Genomic DNA, 20060 nt, shown 5'->3' on the forward strand with positions numbered 1-20060 from the left:
CATCAATAAGAACAACAAGTGTGTTAAGGTTTTAAAGAAAATACCCCAAGTTAAAACAAAACGATGGTCAATAACTCCACATGAACAATCTCCAGCTGTATCGTCCATATCACCAGAACCTGCGGAGATTTGTGTAAATTGATTAGGATGTTTAACAGGGTGAAAAGAGGATAACATATTATGTTATAATAATCCAGTGGTGGTTAGAACAAAAAATTTGCATTAAAGGGAACACAGTTTGACAATATCTTTGTGTGACGATTTGAAGCTTGAATAAAGTGGGAGGAAAGAGGCACTAAAGCAAACATTAGTGTTAATTTGGATATCTTGGGGGGGGGGGGGTTGTGACCACTATTAAATAAAAGGCGATTCCTTTATCAATAGTTAAACAAGTCTGTTTTATTTCACTGTTAACCAACACACAGTTATAATGGTAAAGATAATGGACCCGGCTTCAATTTCATTGAGCTGAAAAACTCACTCCTCGGGAAAAACAGCATGTGACATGGTTATTTGGCTGGTACCCCTACTCTGGCAAGCATACTTGTTGTGCCAAAGTAGCTTTATGTAATCGAGCTCAGGGGTGGGTTTCACAAAGAGTTAGGACTTAGTCTTATCTCGAGTTAGGACGAGTTACTTGTCCTAACTTAGGACTAGCTGCACGTTTTTGATGTACGTCCTAAGTTAGGACTAGCCCTAACTCTTTGTGAAATTGACCCCTGGTCTTCAAATGACATCATTGAGTTGAACAATTTTGTGTGCTATTGTTGATATTTTTTTGTATCTGTCAATAAGTATAGTATCAGGAAACCAGATTCTTCATTACTGGTAAAAGGTGATGTACATCATTCTGAATTCAACTTCACCAAAAAGATAAAGTATTACCATTTGATTTGCCAAACGATGAACATTGCATGGCTTCATGTCAGAGATGTCAAAAGAAGTGGCATGGAAATAAAGAAATACACACACTCCTATATTTGCCTTTTCGTAAAGATGCTGTGCACAGCCAAAATTATGGGTACTTTTTTTTTTGTATCAAAGACACCAAATAAACAACAGGAAATCTTTGTAAATCTTGTAATTTGACAAACTCAAGAAAAGACACTGTAATTGTTAATTGATTAAAAATCACTGTGACATTAGTGGTTTTTAAACTGGACACAAAAAATATTGTGTACTCATGATTGAGGCTGTTCACTGCTGCATATCTAAATCAATTTCAACGAATACTCAACCAATTGTTACAAAAAAAACAGGTAAGTAATATTAGATAACGATTACAACGTTTTGCAATCATAGCAAGACTTAAATGTCTTTTGATTTAATGACTGGCAATACTTAAAAAACCCTCTACCAAAAACACTTCTTGTAATATTAGAAACATTTAGTTCACAACGTTTTTTTTATATAAATGTTAAATTTGAAATGGGGATAATTTTGTAGGTTTGACAAAAACATTGAGTTAATAATTCCCTCTTCCTTTTCACACTTTCTAACACAGTTAAGACAGACATGAACACAAATATATACACAAGTTATTACAGATTAAAACATGAATAATTACATAGAAACTTCTATGAATTAACACTGGTGTACAAGAATAGTAGGGGACACCGAAAGTGCATTAAGAAATTGTGAAAAATTTGTCACCTCCAAAACCAAGTCCGAACTCAGTATCGAATCCAAATGGAATGTCCTTATAAACATCATTAATGTTTCCTGAAAAAGTGTAATTTGTAAAACATTTTATGAATGAAAATTGGATGGGCTGTGTATCTTTGGTCAAACAGTTCAATAAGAAAAAAGGACCTGCATTAGAAGGAGGTTCACCTTGCAAATTGTATTAAAAGATATGAGTCTATCTTTACCACATTTAACGTTCAGCTTTGGGTTTAAACAAAGAAAAATTTACAGGAGTGGGACTTGAACAAACGACCTCCAGATAACATACCATCGTTCTACAAAAGAGATATCCCGCCCTACTTTTGGGGTCGCCCGCTTATTCAATATCTGTTAATGCAATGTTTGTAACAATAGTGTATGATGTCTTTGGAAAGGTCTCTTTTTTCAGAATTCACAGAAAAATACATAAAATGGTAGTTAACGAGACGCTGGCGTCTCCCTCACTTTGTATAAAATCTGATGAGCATTTTTCTGCTCGGATAATGCGTATGTTTGTATGTTAATGTTATGTGAAACTTTGGAACGCTCGGTGGCAGCAGACTTGCCAGGTAAATTTACATTGTTTGTGCATGCGCATACTACCGAGAACAAAGGATTTACCTGGTAAGTCTGCTGCCACCTAGTGTCCAAAAAGTCACCCCAATTTTCAAACACAGATCCTATTCTAAAACTTTAAAAATTTCACAATTTTGTCCCTGACTTGTAGACCTATCTAAAAGGTATTTTGATAACCAAGAAATTTGAAACCCAACCTCCATTGTGCGAGACATTGGACGAGCCTGCATTCACTTCAAAATCTTTGCCTAAGAAAGTAGGAAAAAACAAAAACACAAACATGACAACCACTTATTTCACTAAATGTTGTTTTCTTCAGAAATTAATACACTATCAGATAAAGAAGAAATCATTCATTTAAAGACACTGGACACCTTTGGTAATTGTCAAAGACCAGTCGTCTCACTTGGTGTATCTCAACATAATGAATAAATAACAAAACTGTACAAATTTGAGCTCAACTGGTCGTCGAAGTTGCAAGATAATAATGAAAGAAAACACACCCTTGTCACACGAAGCTGTGTCCTTTCATATGCTTGATTTTGAGACCTCAAAATCTAATTCGGAAGTCTTGAAATCAAATTCGTGGAAAATTACTTCTTTTTCGAAAACTACGTCACTTCAGAGGGAGCTGTTTCTCACAATGTTTTGTACTATCAACCTCTCACCATTACTTGTTAACAAGTAAGGTTTTATGCTAACAATTATTTTGAGTAAATACCAACAGTGTCCACTGCCTTTAATTCCTCAAACTTTTTGAACTCACCATTTCCATCACTCTCTGAACCTCTTTTTGCTTTTCCGCTTCGTATGACCTTAGAAAGGTTCAGTCGTTTCGACAATTTGAACGCCTCTTTTTTATCTGTTTGGGTTTTGAGTCGTTGAGAAAGACACACAAGAAAAGATTATTGGAAAAACTTATGAGTTAAAATGCAAGGATCACATGTAGCTTAGGTAGAATGGTTACATGAGGTGTGCCAAATTACATTGTCCCTATACCATGTCAAACAGTGTCAATAACTCATAATGTAGCTTAGGTAGAATGGTTACGTGTACATGAGGTGTGCCAAATTACATTGTCCCTATACCATGTCAAACAGTGTCAATAACTCATAATGTAGCTTAGGTAGAATGGTTACGTGTACATGAGGTGTGCCAAATTACATTGTCCCTATACCATGTCAAACAGTGTCAATAACTCATAATGTAGCTTAGGTAGAATGGTTACGTGTACATGAGGTGTGCCAAATTACATTGTCCCTATACCATGTCAAACAGTGTCAATAACTCATAATGTACAAGCCTGGCTAATGTTGTAATACATGAGTTATAACACATGTGAAATGAGAAATGTTAAGAATCGTTTACGCTACCACTCGTACGTGCCTGCATAGTTGCAATGCAATTAAGTTATTTTGGTTCATTCCTTATTTCACCAGTGCATCACATCATGAGTAAGCCTGGGGGACTAGTGAAGTACAATTTACTACTCGACTAGTCGCACCTAAAATAGTCACGACTTATTCTAAGATGCATTGCAGCAAAATGTTTACCGCAGGCGCAATATAGTCAAACTCATGCTGAAAGGATGGAAAGATTGTGTCACTGATGTTTGATTGTGTTTTGTAAGTTAATTATGTTGCCGTGACTAGTTTTGAGCGACACAATTGGTTCACCGAAGAGGTAGTTGCAACTATTTTTGCAGTAGTCTGGACTATTTATGTAGTAGTCGTGGCAGGGTAATAATGTTGGAAGGGTTTTAAAAACCCTGGACACTATTGGTAATTCTCAAAGACCAGTCTCATCAAAGTAGTGGAAAATTACTTTCTCGAAAACTACGTCACTTCAGACGGGGCCGTTTCTCACAATGTTTTGTACTATCAACCTGTCCCCTTTACTCGTTACCAAGTAATGTTTTAGGCTAATAATTATTTTAAGTAATTACCAATAGTGTCCACTGTCTTTAAGACGCCCTTCGGGTGTGAAAAGCGCTATATAAAAACTGGTTATTACTATTATTATTATTAATTGTTTATACATTTCCCACCTGTTTTATCTTTCTTCTGTGCGTCTTCATCTCCAGTCTCCGAGACGTCTGATGAAACGGAGGACTTGCTCTTTTTCTTCTTCAGGACTTCCTTCAACCTGGAACCAACACTGTCTACACGCTTAAGATATTTGGGTTCCCTTTGTGAATCTGTAAAGAAAGAAAAAAAGAAAAAAAGAAAGAAAGAAAGGACAATTTACTTTAGAGTTTAGAGTTTAGTTTTACAGTAGATTGAGTAATTTATCAAAACTTTTCTTTTTAATATGGATCAAATTAACCAATTTACTGTCAGTAAGTGGTTAAATTGACTCAAGGAAAAATGAATGCATTATTTGAGGAAAACTTCTCAGGTACAAGAAAAGATCCTTAGGCTGATTTCACAAAGAGCCAAGATCAACCTTAACTCTGTATCAATCTTAATCGTTAATTATTTTGCTTTTGTTTCTCCTAGCCCATCTGGAAGTATTTTTGTATTGTCATGTATTGTTCAAATGGCTGAATAAATAAGTACCAGGACCTGGCCAGGGAACTTCGTAAGATTTGGCAGGTAAAGGTAAAAGTAGTCCCCGTGGTGGTTGGAGCACTTGGCACCATTCCCAAAGCACTGGGGAAACATCTAGATGAAATAGGGACAAATGTGAGGGTAGATCTGTTACAGAAGGCAGCGCTTTTGGGAACAGCGAGGATCCTGAGAAAGACCCTTGAGATCTAAGGCTACGGGACGTAGCCCGGCTCGAGGAGTTACCGGCACAAAGGAAAATGAGATCTTTCTTTTGCATGCTGTGATAAAATGAAATAATAATAATAATAATAATAATAATCATAGTCAGCAAAGTGTGATGTCATGAAACAAATCACAACGGCAGTATTAACAACTGAAGATGAGTCTTAGTGGAATATGGAACTAAATCTCACCTGAGCCTACAGGGTCGTTAGCCGAATCATCATTATCTACAAAACAAGGTTGTCAAAAAATTATTTAATGGCTAAACAATTAATCAACTACATTGTACAATACACCGATCCATTAGGCTCTGCCCACAACGCACGTGTGAGCAAGAACGAGTGAGCCTCTCCAATCCATTCTGCACAACTCTGCTGCGCGGGCCAAGCATAAGATTGGTCACTACGCAATAGGGCGGAGCTTAATGGATCGGTCTGTTGTTTTTAATCAACTAATATTGTACAATTGTTTTCAGTCAATTAATTATTGAAATCAAAACCGTGAATCATTAAAAATGTTTCCACCTCGGAAAAGATCCCCAGGGAGAGAAGACATTATTGGTAATTGTCAAAGACCAGTCTTCTCACTTGGTTTCGAGACCTCAAAACCTAATTCTGAGGTCTCAAAATCAAATTCGTGGAAAATTACTTCTTTCTCGAAAACTAGTTCACTTAAGAGGGAGCCGTTTCTCACAATGTTTTGTACTGTCAACCTCTCCCCTTTATTGGTTACCAAGTAAGGTTTTATGCTAAAAAAATGTTTTGAGTAGTTACAAAGAGTGTCCACTGCCTTCAACTAACTTTGAAAAATTAATGTTAAAAATTTAGAACTTACCCGAAGACTTAATGCGTGCAACGAGCTTGATCTTGCCGCCAGGTGTTTCTAGATTAGATCTTGATGTTCTTTTCTTAATTGCATCTTTCATTGATCTACCAACGCTCTTCCGTTTCGGGAATATTTTTGGTTCTGATTGGTAAAAAAAGGGGGAAAATATAAGTCACAAATCACTCAATTAGTGTGTGAAACCTAACAGTGGTAAAGAAAATACCAACCACAGACAGTCATCCTTTGTGAATAACGGTTCAATAGTTCATACTTAAAATAAAGGCGCTGGCAGAAAATTTAGCTCAGTTGTATTAAAACATAACAATAGGGACTTTTCGTTTTCAACGACGGATGGTTCTGCGACGGTAAAGATGACATTTGGCGTCATCTGCGCATGCGTCGGCTTTGAGGACGGTCGTCCCTCAATTTCTACGACAGTACTTGGGATGAATCTTCGTTGTGCTGAAAACGACAACGTTTAGCTGAACAACCGTCGCAGAACCATCCGTCGTCGAAAACGAAAAGTCCCTAATTTGAACAGGCAAACACAAAATGGGTAAGGTGCATGACCACTTAGTAGTCAAGTTAATCTGTGTACTTTCAATAGCATTCAATGTGTGAACCAATGTGTGGTGAAGAGGTTTTAAACTAGTGGTTTAAACCCGCCGAGGCCTGGTTCTTGATAATTTTACCAATGACGAACATTTGAGTGTTTTTAAAAATCTGTAAACTTTGTAGCAAATAAGCTACAAAATGCATAGGCCTAGTTGTAGTAAACCAGATTTCACGATAAATTTAACAACAATTGATTCTGTCAGATTTCTTACCTTGTTGACTTGATGGCTCTGATTCGTCGCTGCTGCCAGGGCCCTCAACGACGGTTATTTCTATAACATCATCTAGATACTCAGCTTCCTCCTCTACCACCACAAAATCCTCGTAATAGATCCGATCATCATCGGATTCACTCGGGCTATTGCTTTTATCGTCTGCAAATACAGAGTCGTTTTTTTTTTTTGGGGGGGGGGGGGGGAGATGGATGATTTTTCACGGGTGAATAATTTGCTTTGTACGTACATGGTAAATTTTATTTTGAATGCTTTTAATTCTGCTGATATACCAAACTAGGGCTATAGCGACAATCCCAGCAAAAACCGATACCCTAACGCAATAAACATTCCCTGTCCACTTTCCCCTGACAATCAGCATTATATTCCCCGTCCCCCGGTACAATGTTGACTGGAACGCAAAAGACTGTGCGTTGAGAGCCACATTGAAAGGGGGCAGGAGGGGGGAGGGGGGCAACGAGATGTGGCCGTGATTGTAGAAGTTGATGCTCATTTGAAAAAGAGAATTGGGTCCGACAGTTTCCCTTGAACTAACTACAAAGAAATTTACAGAAGCGTTGAAACCATTCCACTTTTTGAGCCAACAAGAACCTAAATTGCACATAACAGAATCCCCATCAAAAGTATTTTCATTTAATACAATATACAAACTATTTCATAACTGAAGTATTAATTTCTACAACAGCTACAAATAAAACTGTAGTTGGCACTGGTAGTAATGCTATTTTCTCACATTATAACCGTTTGTAATCGCGTAAAACGAAAATGGTCTGACAAAGAGTTGAACGTTGATCCCTGTCCTAATAGACATACATGCACACCTTGAGATCTGGTTGGAAAACTTAGAGAAGGCTTTTTAATCCGTACCTACATCCGGTTGCCATGGTAAAGCCTGGACATCAAGCACCATGACGGTTGGCCCTGCTGAGGTTGAGGTTAACTGAATCCCGTTCACATGTTGATCATCTGCTAGATATACGAGCAAGTTTAATCGCATGCAACAAATTAACAGAACAAAAAGAAATTCCCCATAACGAATCTTTGTAGAAACATATACCTGCTGGGAACTATAACACGTCCATTACAGCAATAACTGTCTCTGAAAATAAAGCAGCGTATAAAATAAAAAGTGAAAAGTTGGCAGTTGGCCACATCTTCCTTGAGTGGTCAGATATTCCATAGGCCAGGATAACAAACACTTTGTTTAAACCTAAATCCAGCTTTATCACTGATGAAAAACTACACTGACATAAAAAACACAAACAAAGAAAACTCACAAAACAATCACACACTTGAGAAACAATTTCAACAATTGAAAACAAATTGTGACATACACACACACAATAATGATGAAGAGAAAGAACAAAAGATGGGCAACAAAGATACAAAACCAAAGGATGAACGTCTTTCAAGAACTGGAAGTACGGCTTCAAGCTGAGTTTCACTTGTGTAATATTTACCAAACACACCTTGAGCTACGCAGATGTCCGAGAAAAGGACGCTTCCAAAGTAGTAAATGCCGACGACCATTGGAAACTAACAACTCGAGGGTGGTACACCCCTTCTGACGGTGCTGCCCTATTGGAAACTGTCAAACAAAATGTACTTCACTGAAGTGAGTGTCCGAACGTGTACTACAAAGGGTCTTACCATTGATGTTACCATGACCAGCACCCAACACTGGAAGTTGGAGCTCGAGGGGTCGGCACTCTTGTGGCATGATTTGTTCGGAGTCTATAAGATCTTCAGGTGGGCCTTCTGCACCCTGTGTACGGAAAAGAACAGAATTGAAAGAAAAACAAATTTAATGGCCTGTTGTTTTGAATACAAGCAGAATCTTTCTCAAAAAGGCTAAAACAAAATTGATAACATGATGGTGTATAGACCACGTGACCTATGTTTACATTTTAACCGCCCTCTGTTGACAAAACACCGGGCAAAAAGACGCGTAGTCATGGTAAGATTGTTGTTGCCCGGCGGTATGCGCACGAATCATGTTATGGTTTTCGAGTGACGTCAGAGGTCACATCGTCTATTCATATTCACTACCTTATGGAAACCTGAAGAAGAGAAAAGGTCTTCATAGGGGACATTCTAAAGACTGGGGTGCTCCGAAAGGAAATTTGTGTACAAAGTCCATGGGAGCTTCTTAAGTACAGCGGCAACGGAAAAGAAGACAAGGTGTTGTTAACAGGGATGCAACAAAATGGAACCTGTGTGCTGATGTATCTTAACATGTCAGTCACTCATCTAACATATTAACCTCTAAAGTTGCAGCCGATTAAATATTTTCACAGCCTTATAGTTTATAATAATAATAAAAATAATAGTAATAATAGACCGTTTTTATATAGCGCTTTGCACGCCCGAGGGGTGTCTCAAAGTGCTTCCGACATTATTACCCCTGGTCACTGGGCCTTAAATCATTCCTTAAACCATCTCAGCTCCCTTGGGAGTATATAGCCTGTGCGCAATATATGCGCTACTCGGCTAAACCAATCACAAGAACCATCTCTGCCCTCACAGGTACCCATTTACCCCTGGGTGGAGAGAAGCAATTATAGTTAAGTGTCTTGTTTAGGGACACAAGCGTCACGACCGGGATTTGAACCCACACTCTGCTGAACAGAAGCATCAGAGCTTATGAGTTCGGTGCTCTTATCCACTCGGCCACGACACCCCAGTTACAATGTACATGTAACTTTTTCTTGCACAAAGCTTATGGATTCGAACCACAGACCACCAGACACATGGTAGCGCACATCGCTTCAAAAATGAAAAGATGCCCGATGATGAACTTGAACCAAGACCATTGAGATTGTGTTTGTACTAAAACACAGTTGTGTAAAATGAATGAGTCCAATCAATTACTATTGGAGCTCTCATGTGTACATATTATCACCACACTGCAGTCAGTTTGTGTCATGTTCCCAATATACACCGGCTAACAAGACAACCAATTTACCATCATGTGGAAGAGGGGCCAGGCTGTTTTTATTCAAATCACAGTATTGCAACATTGATAAAGGATGTTCACACTATGTGAATGTCTTTGGCGCTCCACAGACAAAAAGAAAAAATTTGCAACCCATACATATCTTCAAACAAATAAGCATCCACAAATTTTGGAGAGCAATTGTGTTAAGTGTGGGGGGGGGGGTTACTATTTTAAGCGAAACAGCTCTTCACATGTCACATCATGATAGTTGAATGTAACATAGTCAAGATGGTCATAGTATGTGTTTATGACATGTATGAAGAGGTGTGATTCCATGTGGACAAGAACGATCTGCAAAGCATGGAAGACTAAAACAAAAATAAAGGGTGCTGACGCCTACCCGGAGTACCAGCCAACTGATTACATTTCTGACATAGTTGCTCTGACTTCTCAAACCCCAACATATAAATCTTCTTATAATTCTGCGGTAATAATTTCATAATCGGCAGAGTGGAATTTGTTTTTGAAGCACAAAAGACATTTCGATACAGTAAACTAATGTATCTCAAATAAATTATAGTCGGTCTATGACCCCTTCAAGACAAAATTAATTTATCACGATCTGAGATTTGCGCCTGGCTCCCTGCAACTTTGATCAACAGCAGCTAATTGAAATATGTCTCAAATATTTGGGTACCAGTGAACCTTTTGGATCATTTTACTGCATCGCCTCGTAGTTTGTTTGCGTGAATCAGGTCACCAATTAGGCTGGTTAGAACTTAACGATCTACTTATTACTTGCCTGATTGTGTTGCGATCATTGTAAGGCCAAACGTTCTTGGCTGACATGGTTTCGGATTGAACTACTTGGGTTATTACGCTGCGAGTACAAATAGACAGTTATCTATCTGGAAACCTAAGACAAATTTGCCTTTAGGGTGAAAGAGAATTTGGCCGTGTCTGTTACAAACTAATTTCACCAATCTAGGTGTGAAATGTTTTAGAAAACTATCACCTTTTAAAAATTGTATCGCGTAATAAACCATAATTTTTAAATGGAAACAACTTATGCTCATTACTTGTTGGTATCAACTGCAACTGCAATGTTCGACAAGATTTCACAAGAGAACTTAGGACAGTAGTTTTTGTTGAGTCCTTTCACACGAGGTACATTTGGTAAAATTTGACAGCCATGCTACATTTTAGCAAGGTACCCTTGCTAAATCACTCTGAAAGGGGCTCACAAGTCCCCATGATAGTACTCCAGGGTCCTGTGTTTGTCTCCTTCTCAACAGTATCTTACTCTCTGTTTTGTTAAATTTGACAGCCATGCTACATTTTAGCAAGGGACCCTTGCTTAGTTGCTCTCGTGTGAAAGGGGCTCAAGTCCCCATGATAGTACTCCAGGGTCCTGTGTTTGTCTCCTTCTCAACAGTATCATACTCTCTGTTTTGTTAAATTTGACAGCCATGCTACATTTTAGCAAGGGACCCTTGCTTAGTTGCTCTTGTGTGAAAGGGGCTCAAGTCCCCATGATAGTGCTCCAGGGTCCTTGTTTGTCTCCTCCTTCACAGTATCTTACTCTCTATTTTGGTCTGTGATTACATACAATACGTCTCTCATGGTTAAGATGAGAGGATGAAACTCAAGTGCTGCGACAGCATTCCAAGCATTAGCATCTCAGTGGTGCATCACACAGTGTTATCCTGCTCACAGCGGGGATCGTTTCTCACCAGCATTCTCAAATATTATCGCCTCTCTTAGACATTTCACGGCCACTGTAGCAGTTATGTAATATGCGTGCTGAACTTGCATTTTGTGGAAGAAAACAGGGCGGTGCTTTGAGGAATAACATAACATTTGCTCCATTACTTCAGAGGGAGCCGTTTTTAACAATGTTTTATACTACCAACCTCTCCCCATTACTCGTCACCAAGTAAGGTTTTATGCTGATAATTATTTTGAGTAATTACCAATAGTGTCCACTGCCTTTAAGAATTTTTTGGTACCTATTCTTATCCACAATTTTACTGTGATTTTATTAGATCTACAATGCATCCAGCCCTATGTACTGTCCTATGTAATGTATTGTTCTTTTGGCCTCTTTTAGTTTGGGGGAGGGGGGTCCACTACTCTTTCATGTTTTGTTTGTTGGTTTTATATAAAACAATTTTTTTTTTCTTCAGGTTATTGTTTTCTTTTGTATTGTGGTTTTACTTGTGCAACTTTACATTTTAATATTTTATATACTGCTATACAATATAGGGTTGCAAATTTCATGTATTTTTTATATACTTGACAAAACCATTCAATTCAACTCAATTCAATTCAATTCAATTCAATTCAATTCAATTCAATTCGATTCAATTCAATTCAATTCAATTCAATTCAATTCAATTCAATTCAATTCAATTCAATTCAATTCAATTCGATTCAATGGGAGACTTTCTGGGACGATAGAGGGCAGCAGACTTACCGGGTAAATCCATTGTTCTCAGAATTATGCGCATGTTCAGAACTACGTAAACAATGGAAATTTACCCGGTATGTCTGCTGCCGCCTAGCGTTGGAAAGTCTCCTATTCAATTTGATTCAACCAGCTGAGCAGTGACAGAGACAGTAAAGTACAGTCACACTTCTTAATGACTAAAAGCCCCCAAGTTTACCAGGGACATCAAAATGATGCAAGGTTGTATGGATAGCTCATTATGGAAGAGTATTTATATATATTGGAGGAGTTCAAAAGCAACTTGAGGAACAGTTGGCAAATGCAATCGCAGAGCAGAGATTAACTAGTTAAAAGCTCAATTTGATATTTTCTATCGTCAAATTGAACAAGCATCCCTCCATGTTATTTAGGATATACTTTATCATTGACCTTGAGGCGCAACATCATTCCAATTGTAGAATTTGTAGAAATCAGCTTACTTCTCTAAAAGTACAGTGGACGTTCGCAAATGTGTGAAAACATTAAGCTAATAATGTAACAACACAGTAACTTTTAGTGATTGATTTACAAATGGAGTCTGCATTTGAGTAAAGAAGCATTATTAATAGGGTGAAAGTTCTTCTACAAACGTAACAGCAATATATTGCGATGAAACTATCGTGCAATGAACACATCTCCGCTCTCCAGTCACGCTGTTTTGCATTTCTTCACAGCGTCGATTTGGCCCAGATTTGGCCCAGATAACTCCCCAGTCACTGCACTTCATGAAATCTATATCCAGCAGGATTCTTGTGTACAACGTGACCCACTTAGAGAGTCGAGTGGACATAAGGAACGACATCAGAACAGAAAATACCTGAAATGTCTTGGAGAAACAATTTATTGGATGTGTCTGAGCATGCTAACCGGAGACCCAATTCGCTTAGCAAAATTATCTGTTGAGCACCAGGCAAGACAGCTATCACTGGAATACCATTAGTTTTCTTAAAAGTTGACAAGTCATTGAAGAGAGAAAAATGTCGATGCAGTTAATAACTAAGAGAGTAAGCTAAGCAGTTTGTAAAGTTGCTTAATTTGTCTGTATCTCTGTTTTTGAACAGAAGAGGGTACTGAAGCAGTGTTGACATTACAACCAATTAGTTTGACCAAAGTGGATATTAACAGGTGCCAAAGTGCACGAACAGTTGATAGTGAATAGTTTTTCCACCAACAGGTTTGCCTGCTGAGATATCGAACAAGGCCCAGTTACTCAGCACAAGAATAATATGCTTAGCAGAATCAGACGGCCAGCAACAATGCCATGTCACAAGCAGAATATTTGACTAGTATCCCGCTAGTTTTATTTTTGCTTAGCACACAAACTGTCTGCTTATGCAGCTCTATGAAAATGGGCCTTGGAAGTATCTCCCAAGTATGAAAGAGACTATAGGCACGTAAATTCTCAATTGGGACTATAGGCTGGTAAATTCTCAATTGGGACTATAGGCTGGTAAATTCTCAATTGGGACTATAGGCTGGTAAATTCTCAACTGGGACTATAGGCTGGTAAATTCTCAATTGGGACTATAGGCTGGTAAATTCTCAATTGGGACTCAAGGCTTGTAAATTCTCAATTGGGTCAGAAATATACATGTACGGAAGGATATTTTGACTTGCTACTGACAAACGCTGAAAGGAAGCAAAACCAATTAAAGTTATGTCTTCCCTAAGATTAAGCTTTTCGGACAACAGCTACATGTATGCGGGCGACTCTGAAAGCAGCTCAAAAAAAATCATAACCTACCTGTACCTGAAACAATTTGCTAAAACGGACCACTCTTGGTCATGTGTACCAAGTGAAATCAACAAAAGCCACCTCCCCCCCCCCACCAAAAAAAAAAAGACAAAACACAATAGTTAAAAAAAAACATGTCTACAAACGGCTATCATACAATGATACATATCATCAATCGAGACAACCAGAGCGATAGCAAAACCATCATACTCACGATGATACTTTTCAAGCCAGTACCTTGGATTCATCCCAAGATGTCAATCATTCCATCCTTACTGGACAGTGTGACTGCCATGACCCTGATGACCCAAAGCACATGGTCTTCCAACAACAACAGTAAACCCAAAAGATAAACAACACGCTCCAAGAAAACATACCTAGTTCAGAGTGGATCCACAGAAAAGATATCTCCAACACTCTTGAAGAATATATTGAGAGACGAGCAATTTACTTTGGAGACTCGATCCGGGAGGTTTCCAATCCAAAACGTACTCGGTATATCCAAGGAGTGGTTAAGTCCGAGAGTGACTGCAAAACCACACACAAAACACTGCACAGCACGTGGTGTACTTCAAGACAAGTGTAGTCTAAACATCCGTCAAAAATTTGACGAGAAAGAATATAGACTCCTACACACACGGAAACCACAGTTGTTTAAATGTCACCGCTGTCTGTAATATTTTGTGGCCAACCAAATAAGTCCAGCCGGGGTATTTCAGGAAACAGGCGATGGGGAGGCGACAGTTGAGCTACAAGTAAGCTTAAACCACCTCGGAATGCCACAAATGCCTCATGAAAAGTGGAGTGGAGAGCAGCGCATGTGAGCACACACGACCCATCACTGGTGGGACAATCATGATGTCCCTCACGCATCCTCGGCTATTTCTGTCCATCTCTTAATGATGCTGGTTACCTAGTAACGCCTGGTCGGCCATTTTGAAACAAACCGTGACTGACAGGCAGGACTGTTGGTTCTCCCAGGGTGGCAGGCTATACATGTATCACCTTCTTCAATGTGTCCATAAGACAGACTTATGTACCTATATCTACACATAAGTCCTACACACGTGTAGGCACGCAATCCACCAGGAATTGCATTTCATCACAAGATCATATTGGAATCCAAGTATGCACCCAACCGGTACTCAAACCATTACTGTATGTAAACAGTGGACAATCTTTGCTAATGTTATGACGTGTGTTTATGAGCATTCCACGCTTTTTGAATCTCCTGGCCAGATCTGTTTCCGGCTATCTAGGGCAAACTGTTGCAGACGTTGCTATTTGAAGTCATAAAACAGGCAAATTTGCTTGTTGTGTGATTAGAGGGAGTGATATAAGAGATCAATATTACCTATGAAAACATTCCATTGTAACTAAGAAAATGAACAGATACCTTGACTACATACTGTACAAAACAATGGGAACTTTGGAACACTCTAGTTGAAAAACTTTAAGTTGGTAAAAATTTGACAAAATTGGCAGGACAGCCTTTTTGTTTAGGGTTGATTTGCTTCTCACAGAAAAAAAAAATCATTAAAAATTATAGAAGAGTCCACTTTAGCTTCCAAAAACAAAATAGAATGCTGTCAAGATATGTTTCTGATAGAGTCCTTTTTCTTCTTCAGAAACTGACTGAATGAACTTTTTAGAATGTTGGCTAATAAGGGTGGAACAAGTAAGATAGCATTTAAAAAAAAAATTCTCAGTAGGCCTATGTAAAGAGTTAGTGCCAACTTTATATCAAGAAAGCTCTTATGATCAAATCAACAATAAGTTATCACTATTAAAAAGGATTCCATGTCTTTAGGACACTGGTATTCCGTCATCACTGGATGTGTAACAGGTGAGAGGATGCATTACATAAATAGATGAACCCCTGGTTACCAAGCGGTAGGACATCTCTGATAGTGTTGCTGATGGAGAGGCAGTGTTCACTGTCGTGACAATCGCCACAAACCGATGAAGACCCCCTTCCTAAGAAACAGTCTTGTAATCACACTATGGTGATGGGAATCACATTTCATCATTTGTTACTTATGTACCAACAATGTGGATGAAGTTAACGTCTGGAGACGCTCAAAAGCTGAGACTCTTGGTATGACTGGAAAACCAGATAGCCTTGCCACATGAATGTCTGCAAATTCCTCTGTACTTTCAAAGAAATTAAGGAACATGTACAAAAAAAACAAACTTTGACTGATCTGCACTTTTCTCACAGTTTCTTGCTTATTTCTTTCAGAATACAAGAATGTGTGTGTTTATCAAGGAGAAATACCACATTCCCAACTTCACAATTAAAAGACTTCATTCTCGAAGTCTTCATTCTAGAAATTATTTTGTGGCACAATATTTACCAGCAATGCCTCAATGATTATTGCAACAGTTTCTTGCTTGATTCTTTTAGAATATTAGATATGTTAAAATGCGTGTGTTAATCAAGGAGAAATATTATCAAATTTCCATACTTCACAATTAAAAGCTTTCATTCTAGAAATTATCTTGTAGTACAAGATCTACCAGCAATGCCTCCACGACCTTTCTGTTTAATTGACTGAGTATGAGATGAGGGATGAGACAGTTGAGCAATTAGTAAGAATTCAACGAGGTGTAATAACCAATTTGTATTTTACTAAATTTCTTCTCACAACCAATAATATCCAGTATAAGGATTTGAAAGAAAAAGTTGACTTTAATAGTCAGTCCAAGATACCAAGAACGAAGTAACAGATGTTAAAATTGCATCAAGGATAAAAAAGAAGTAATAAAAAAATCTACCAGCACCAATCACTTTCTAATCAAGGGGGAGCGTTTTTATTGGAGCAAGCGCCATGAACACTTTTTTTGTGGATATTGGCGCTATCGAAGACGTCATTATTATTAATAATCATCAGATAGAGGATGAACATATTATGTCTACAATTAAATAAAAACTGTTTTCAGCTTTAGGAGTATCAAGCTTCTAAACTGCCTACGTGTGGCAATAAAGCTCAGCACATAAAATGACAAACCACACGTAGGCACCCAAGTGTTTGTATACCAGTTAGATATCAACCGCTTGGTACAGTAGACAGCAAACAATTTCGATGAACTACCTCAGGCTTGCACTGAACCACAGCTTCCCACTGCCTTCCACATTGCCCAGGTCGACCAGACAACTGCATCTCCATAAATGGGCCTGTGTGCAGTGTGAGGGTTGCATAACTGAAATGCCAGGCCAAGAAAAGAGTTCAGCTTATGCATTGGGGGAGTATTCAAACCAATAATCCACTAGTTCTATCTGAGCCCCTGGACTGGATATAAGATGGTATTGTGAATTACATTGGCAGATGATCATATACTGCATACTATGTCGATGTTCAAATTATTACAATTTTTATGAAACAGATAGCCACTTTTGTGGAACAGCCTTTAGTATCTAATCATTCTCACATTGTGTACAAGAAATGAGGGAAAACCTTTGAACTGATTGAAATACATGTTATTTAAACAGTAAATAAGAACAGCTAACTTTTCTACATGAATGATACTATAACATCACAAAATTGTCTCTTCACTGGGTAAAATATAGGGGCAAATATAACTTCTTTCTTTTCGCCTTTGAGAAAGACTCTGCTAGGGTTGACACTTTAGGCCATTAACTATTTTTTGCATGGAAGAAATAAAGAAGGACTACAGGATACACTTGCGAAGTGAATTAAACAAAGCATGTGCACAACGTTTAAAGGCTTTTCTAAAAATTATATATAAAAACACTCATCCAGAACCCCGAAACTTTTGTTGACATATGAAATCAACTTTCCATTAAGGGATTCCTGGATTGAGAAGTGAACACTATTGACCCCTTGCACGCGCGTCACACGCGGCGACTGATGCCACGCTCACCATGTTGGTGGGCAGTTAGGTTTACGATTAACGCTGCGTCGCCTAAAATGCACACTTCCCTGCATAACGCACAGCATAGAGTTATATATAAAAACGAACAGTGAAATTGCCCACCAGTATGGCGCATTCAAGATTTTTCTGATGATGACGTCGGGTGAAATGGGTCAATAGAGATCCATTAAAATTGTCTTGCTCTTCCTGTTTGAACTTTCTGCCAATTTTAAAACCAATCGCAAACAAATCGCAAGGTTTCTCTCAGCAGCAACATGAATGACATCAGCAAATTTAAAGAGCTCAGTTCAGATTAAAATCAAATGTCGCGCACTCTCAACTATAATTCTGCTAAATATCGTGGCCGAGAGCAATGCAAAGAGGACAGCTGTGTTCTGTCTACGATGTCATTAAATCCTGCAGTATTTTATTTAGGATCTTTTTGTAGTTGCCAGTTGTGCGCCCAACCCCAAAGCATATGATGCGATCAATTCTTCCTGTAAAGTGATAAACTGTATGGCAGTGAGCTGGCATGCTGTAAAGACACTGGTAATTGTCAAATAACATTGTTCTCACTTGGTATATCCCAACATATGCATAAAATAACAAATCTGTGAAAATCTTGACTCAATTGGTCTTTGAAGTTGCAAGAGAATAGTGAAAGGAAAAACACCCTTCTAGCACAAACTTGCTTCAAATGCATAATTAAAGGCTTCAAGACTGAAGTCTTTTAATAGTTGAGTGAGAAATTACTTCTTCCTAAAAGACCACGTTACTTACAGAGGAAGCCGTTATTCACAATGTTTTAAACTGTGAGTAATAGGGAGAGGTTGATAGTATAAATCATTGTGAGAAACGGCTTCCTCTGAAGTGACGTAGTTTTTAAAAAAAGAAATAATTTTCCACGAATTTGATTTCAAGACCTCAAGTTTAGAATTTGAGGTCTCAAAATCAAGCATCTGAATGCACACAACTTCGTGTGACAAGGGTGTTTTTTCTTTCATTATTATCTCGCTACTTCGACGACCAATTGAGCTCAAATTTTCACAGGTTTGTTATTTTATGCATATGTTGAGATACACCAAGTGAGAAGACTTTTCTTTGACAACTACCAATTAAGCTACAAAGTCTACAAAGTATGTCTAGTACACAAATGCACAATATTGGTTAGGCACACATTCATGAATCATGAATGTCAAAATTGTTGTGGTTTTTCAGGAATGGATTAGGGCTTATAGACAAGATCCCCATCTGGGGTAAGTTTGGGGGAACTCAACCAACAAATCACTGCATGGCACAAAGCCGCAACTACATGTATAGTATTTTCAGATGTTCCAACTGGGGCAACGTCAAGCTCACCTCAAAATGTTTCCAGACTTTATCTTTCAAATATCTTGAGGAGAGGTTTAGCAGGCTTTGTAGTATGAATCATCATTTATTTTAAAAAGTTATTTAAGAAATTATTCTTAAAAAGGCCCCTCCTTTTACCCTAAATTACAAGAAAACTTCAGCAGATTTTGTTCCATCAGATATTTAAAGTATCCCATATCAAAGCTTAACAGTTCCTTTCACCAAAGAGATAAAATAACCACAGCATCAAAATAAAAATGTTGCCTTAAACTCTTGCAGATACATGATTCTATGGGTAACTAATTTTGATTCTAGAACAAAGTTCATCAAGTTGTATACAGTTTGTAGATTTTGAACGCTTTTAAAGCTTCTTTTAAACAACCGTCAACACAGAAAATGGAACTTGCTGTTGCAAACTGCTACATGTACATGTGCTAATGATGGTATAAAACCATGGTATAAATGCAAAAAATTTTTAATGGCCTGACGTTTCTCGAAAGCTAAAAATATTGTAAAGAAAACATTTCCATCTTGTTTTCTCATCAAAACTGACTATCATTGCCTGTGGTTATTTATCTCTTAGCAGCAGGAGGTAATGCTCCCATTCACTGAAATCAATGACCCATAGTAACACTCAAAACAATCCGTGGCATCTTCGTTATCAAATAGACTTACTGCAAACCAATATCAATGACCTCAACAACTAACCGCAGTGGAAATCTAGTTAAAGAGTCGCGGTAGACACAGTACAGGTATATATTCTCTCTTGTGCGTTGTGGTAGTCTCATGAAGACGATTGGAACATACTGATCGAAACATTGAGTTGATTCGCGTCGACCAATTGATATATGAGTGAGTCATGTACAGTACATGTGTGGGTTTAAAAACTCTTTGCATGTACACATGTACAATGATGTATATGGTTTACAGTAATGTTACCATGTGCATATTTACTCTGCTGTGTAGATTTTGTTATTTGAGAACTTGT

The 20060-nt window shown here is 38.1% G+C and overlaps 2 protein-coding genes across 9 annotated transcripts in view; both read right to left on the minus strand.

Annotated features, from left to right (window-relative positions):
- Nucleotides 1-20060, minus strand: part of LOC117303737 (filamin-A-like) — a 120451-nt gene that overhangs the window by 21299 nt on the left and 79092 nt on the right. For all 8 annotated transcript variants that reach the window (XM_033788060.1, XM_033788077.1, XM_033788084.1 and 5 more), the window contains one exon: nt 8336-8450. In XM_033788060.1, coding sequence (XP_033643951.1) covers nt 8336-8450 — 115 coding nt within the window. The remainder of the gene's footprint in view (nt 1-8335; nt 8451-20060) is intronic.
- Nucleotides 1288-7939, minus strand: LOC117303771. The gene is made up of 7 exons (XM_033788124.1): nt 7553-7939; nt 6665-6826; nt 5847-5978; nt 5204-5239; nt 4289-4438; nt 3008-3103; nt 1288-2489 (listed from the first exon to the last, which is right to left on the minus strand). Exons 1-7 carry the CDS (start codon nt 7680-7682, stop codon nt 2395-2397), a joined length of 801 nt encoding a protein of 266 aa, XP_033644015.1. The 5' UTR covers nt 7683-7939; the 3' UTR covers nt 1288-2394.

This window comes from Asterias rubens, chromosome 2 (genome assembly GCF_902459465.1).
Source record: "Asterias rubens chromosome 2, eAstRub1.3, whole genome shotgun sequence".
NCBI classification, from domain to species: domain Eukaryota; kingdom Metazoa; phylum Echinodermata; class Asteroidea; order Forcipulatida; family Asteriidae; genus Asterias; species Asterias rubens.

Excerpts from the sequence above, each read along its gene's own strand:
- LOC117303771 (XM_033788124.1), bottom strand. The coding sequence starts at position 7,682 with ATGCGATTAAACTTGCTCGTATATCTAGCAGATGATCAACATGTGAAC. Across the intron at positions 3,104-4,288 it reads ACAGAAGAAAGATAAAACAG|ATAAAAAAGAGGCGTTCAAA; the intron begins GTGGGAAATGTA and ends AAACCCAAACAG. Across the intron at positions 2,490-3,007 it reads TTCAGAGAGTGATGGAAATG|GCAAAGATTTTGAAGTGAAT; the intron begins GTGAGTTCAAAA and ends CTACTTTCTTAG.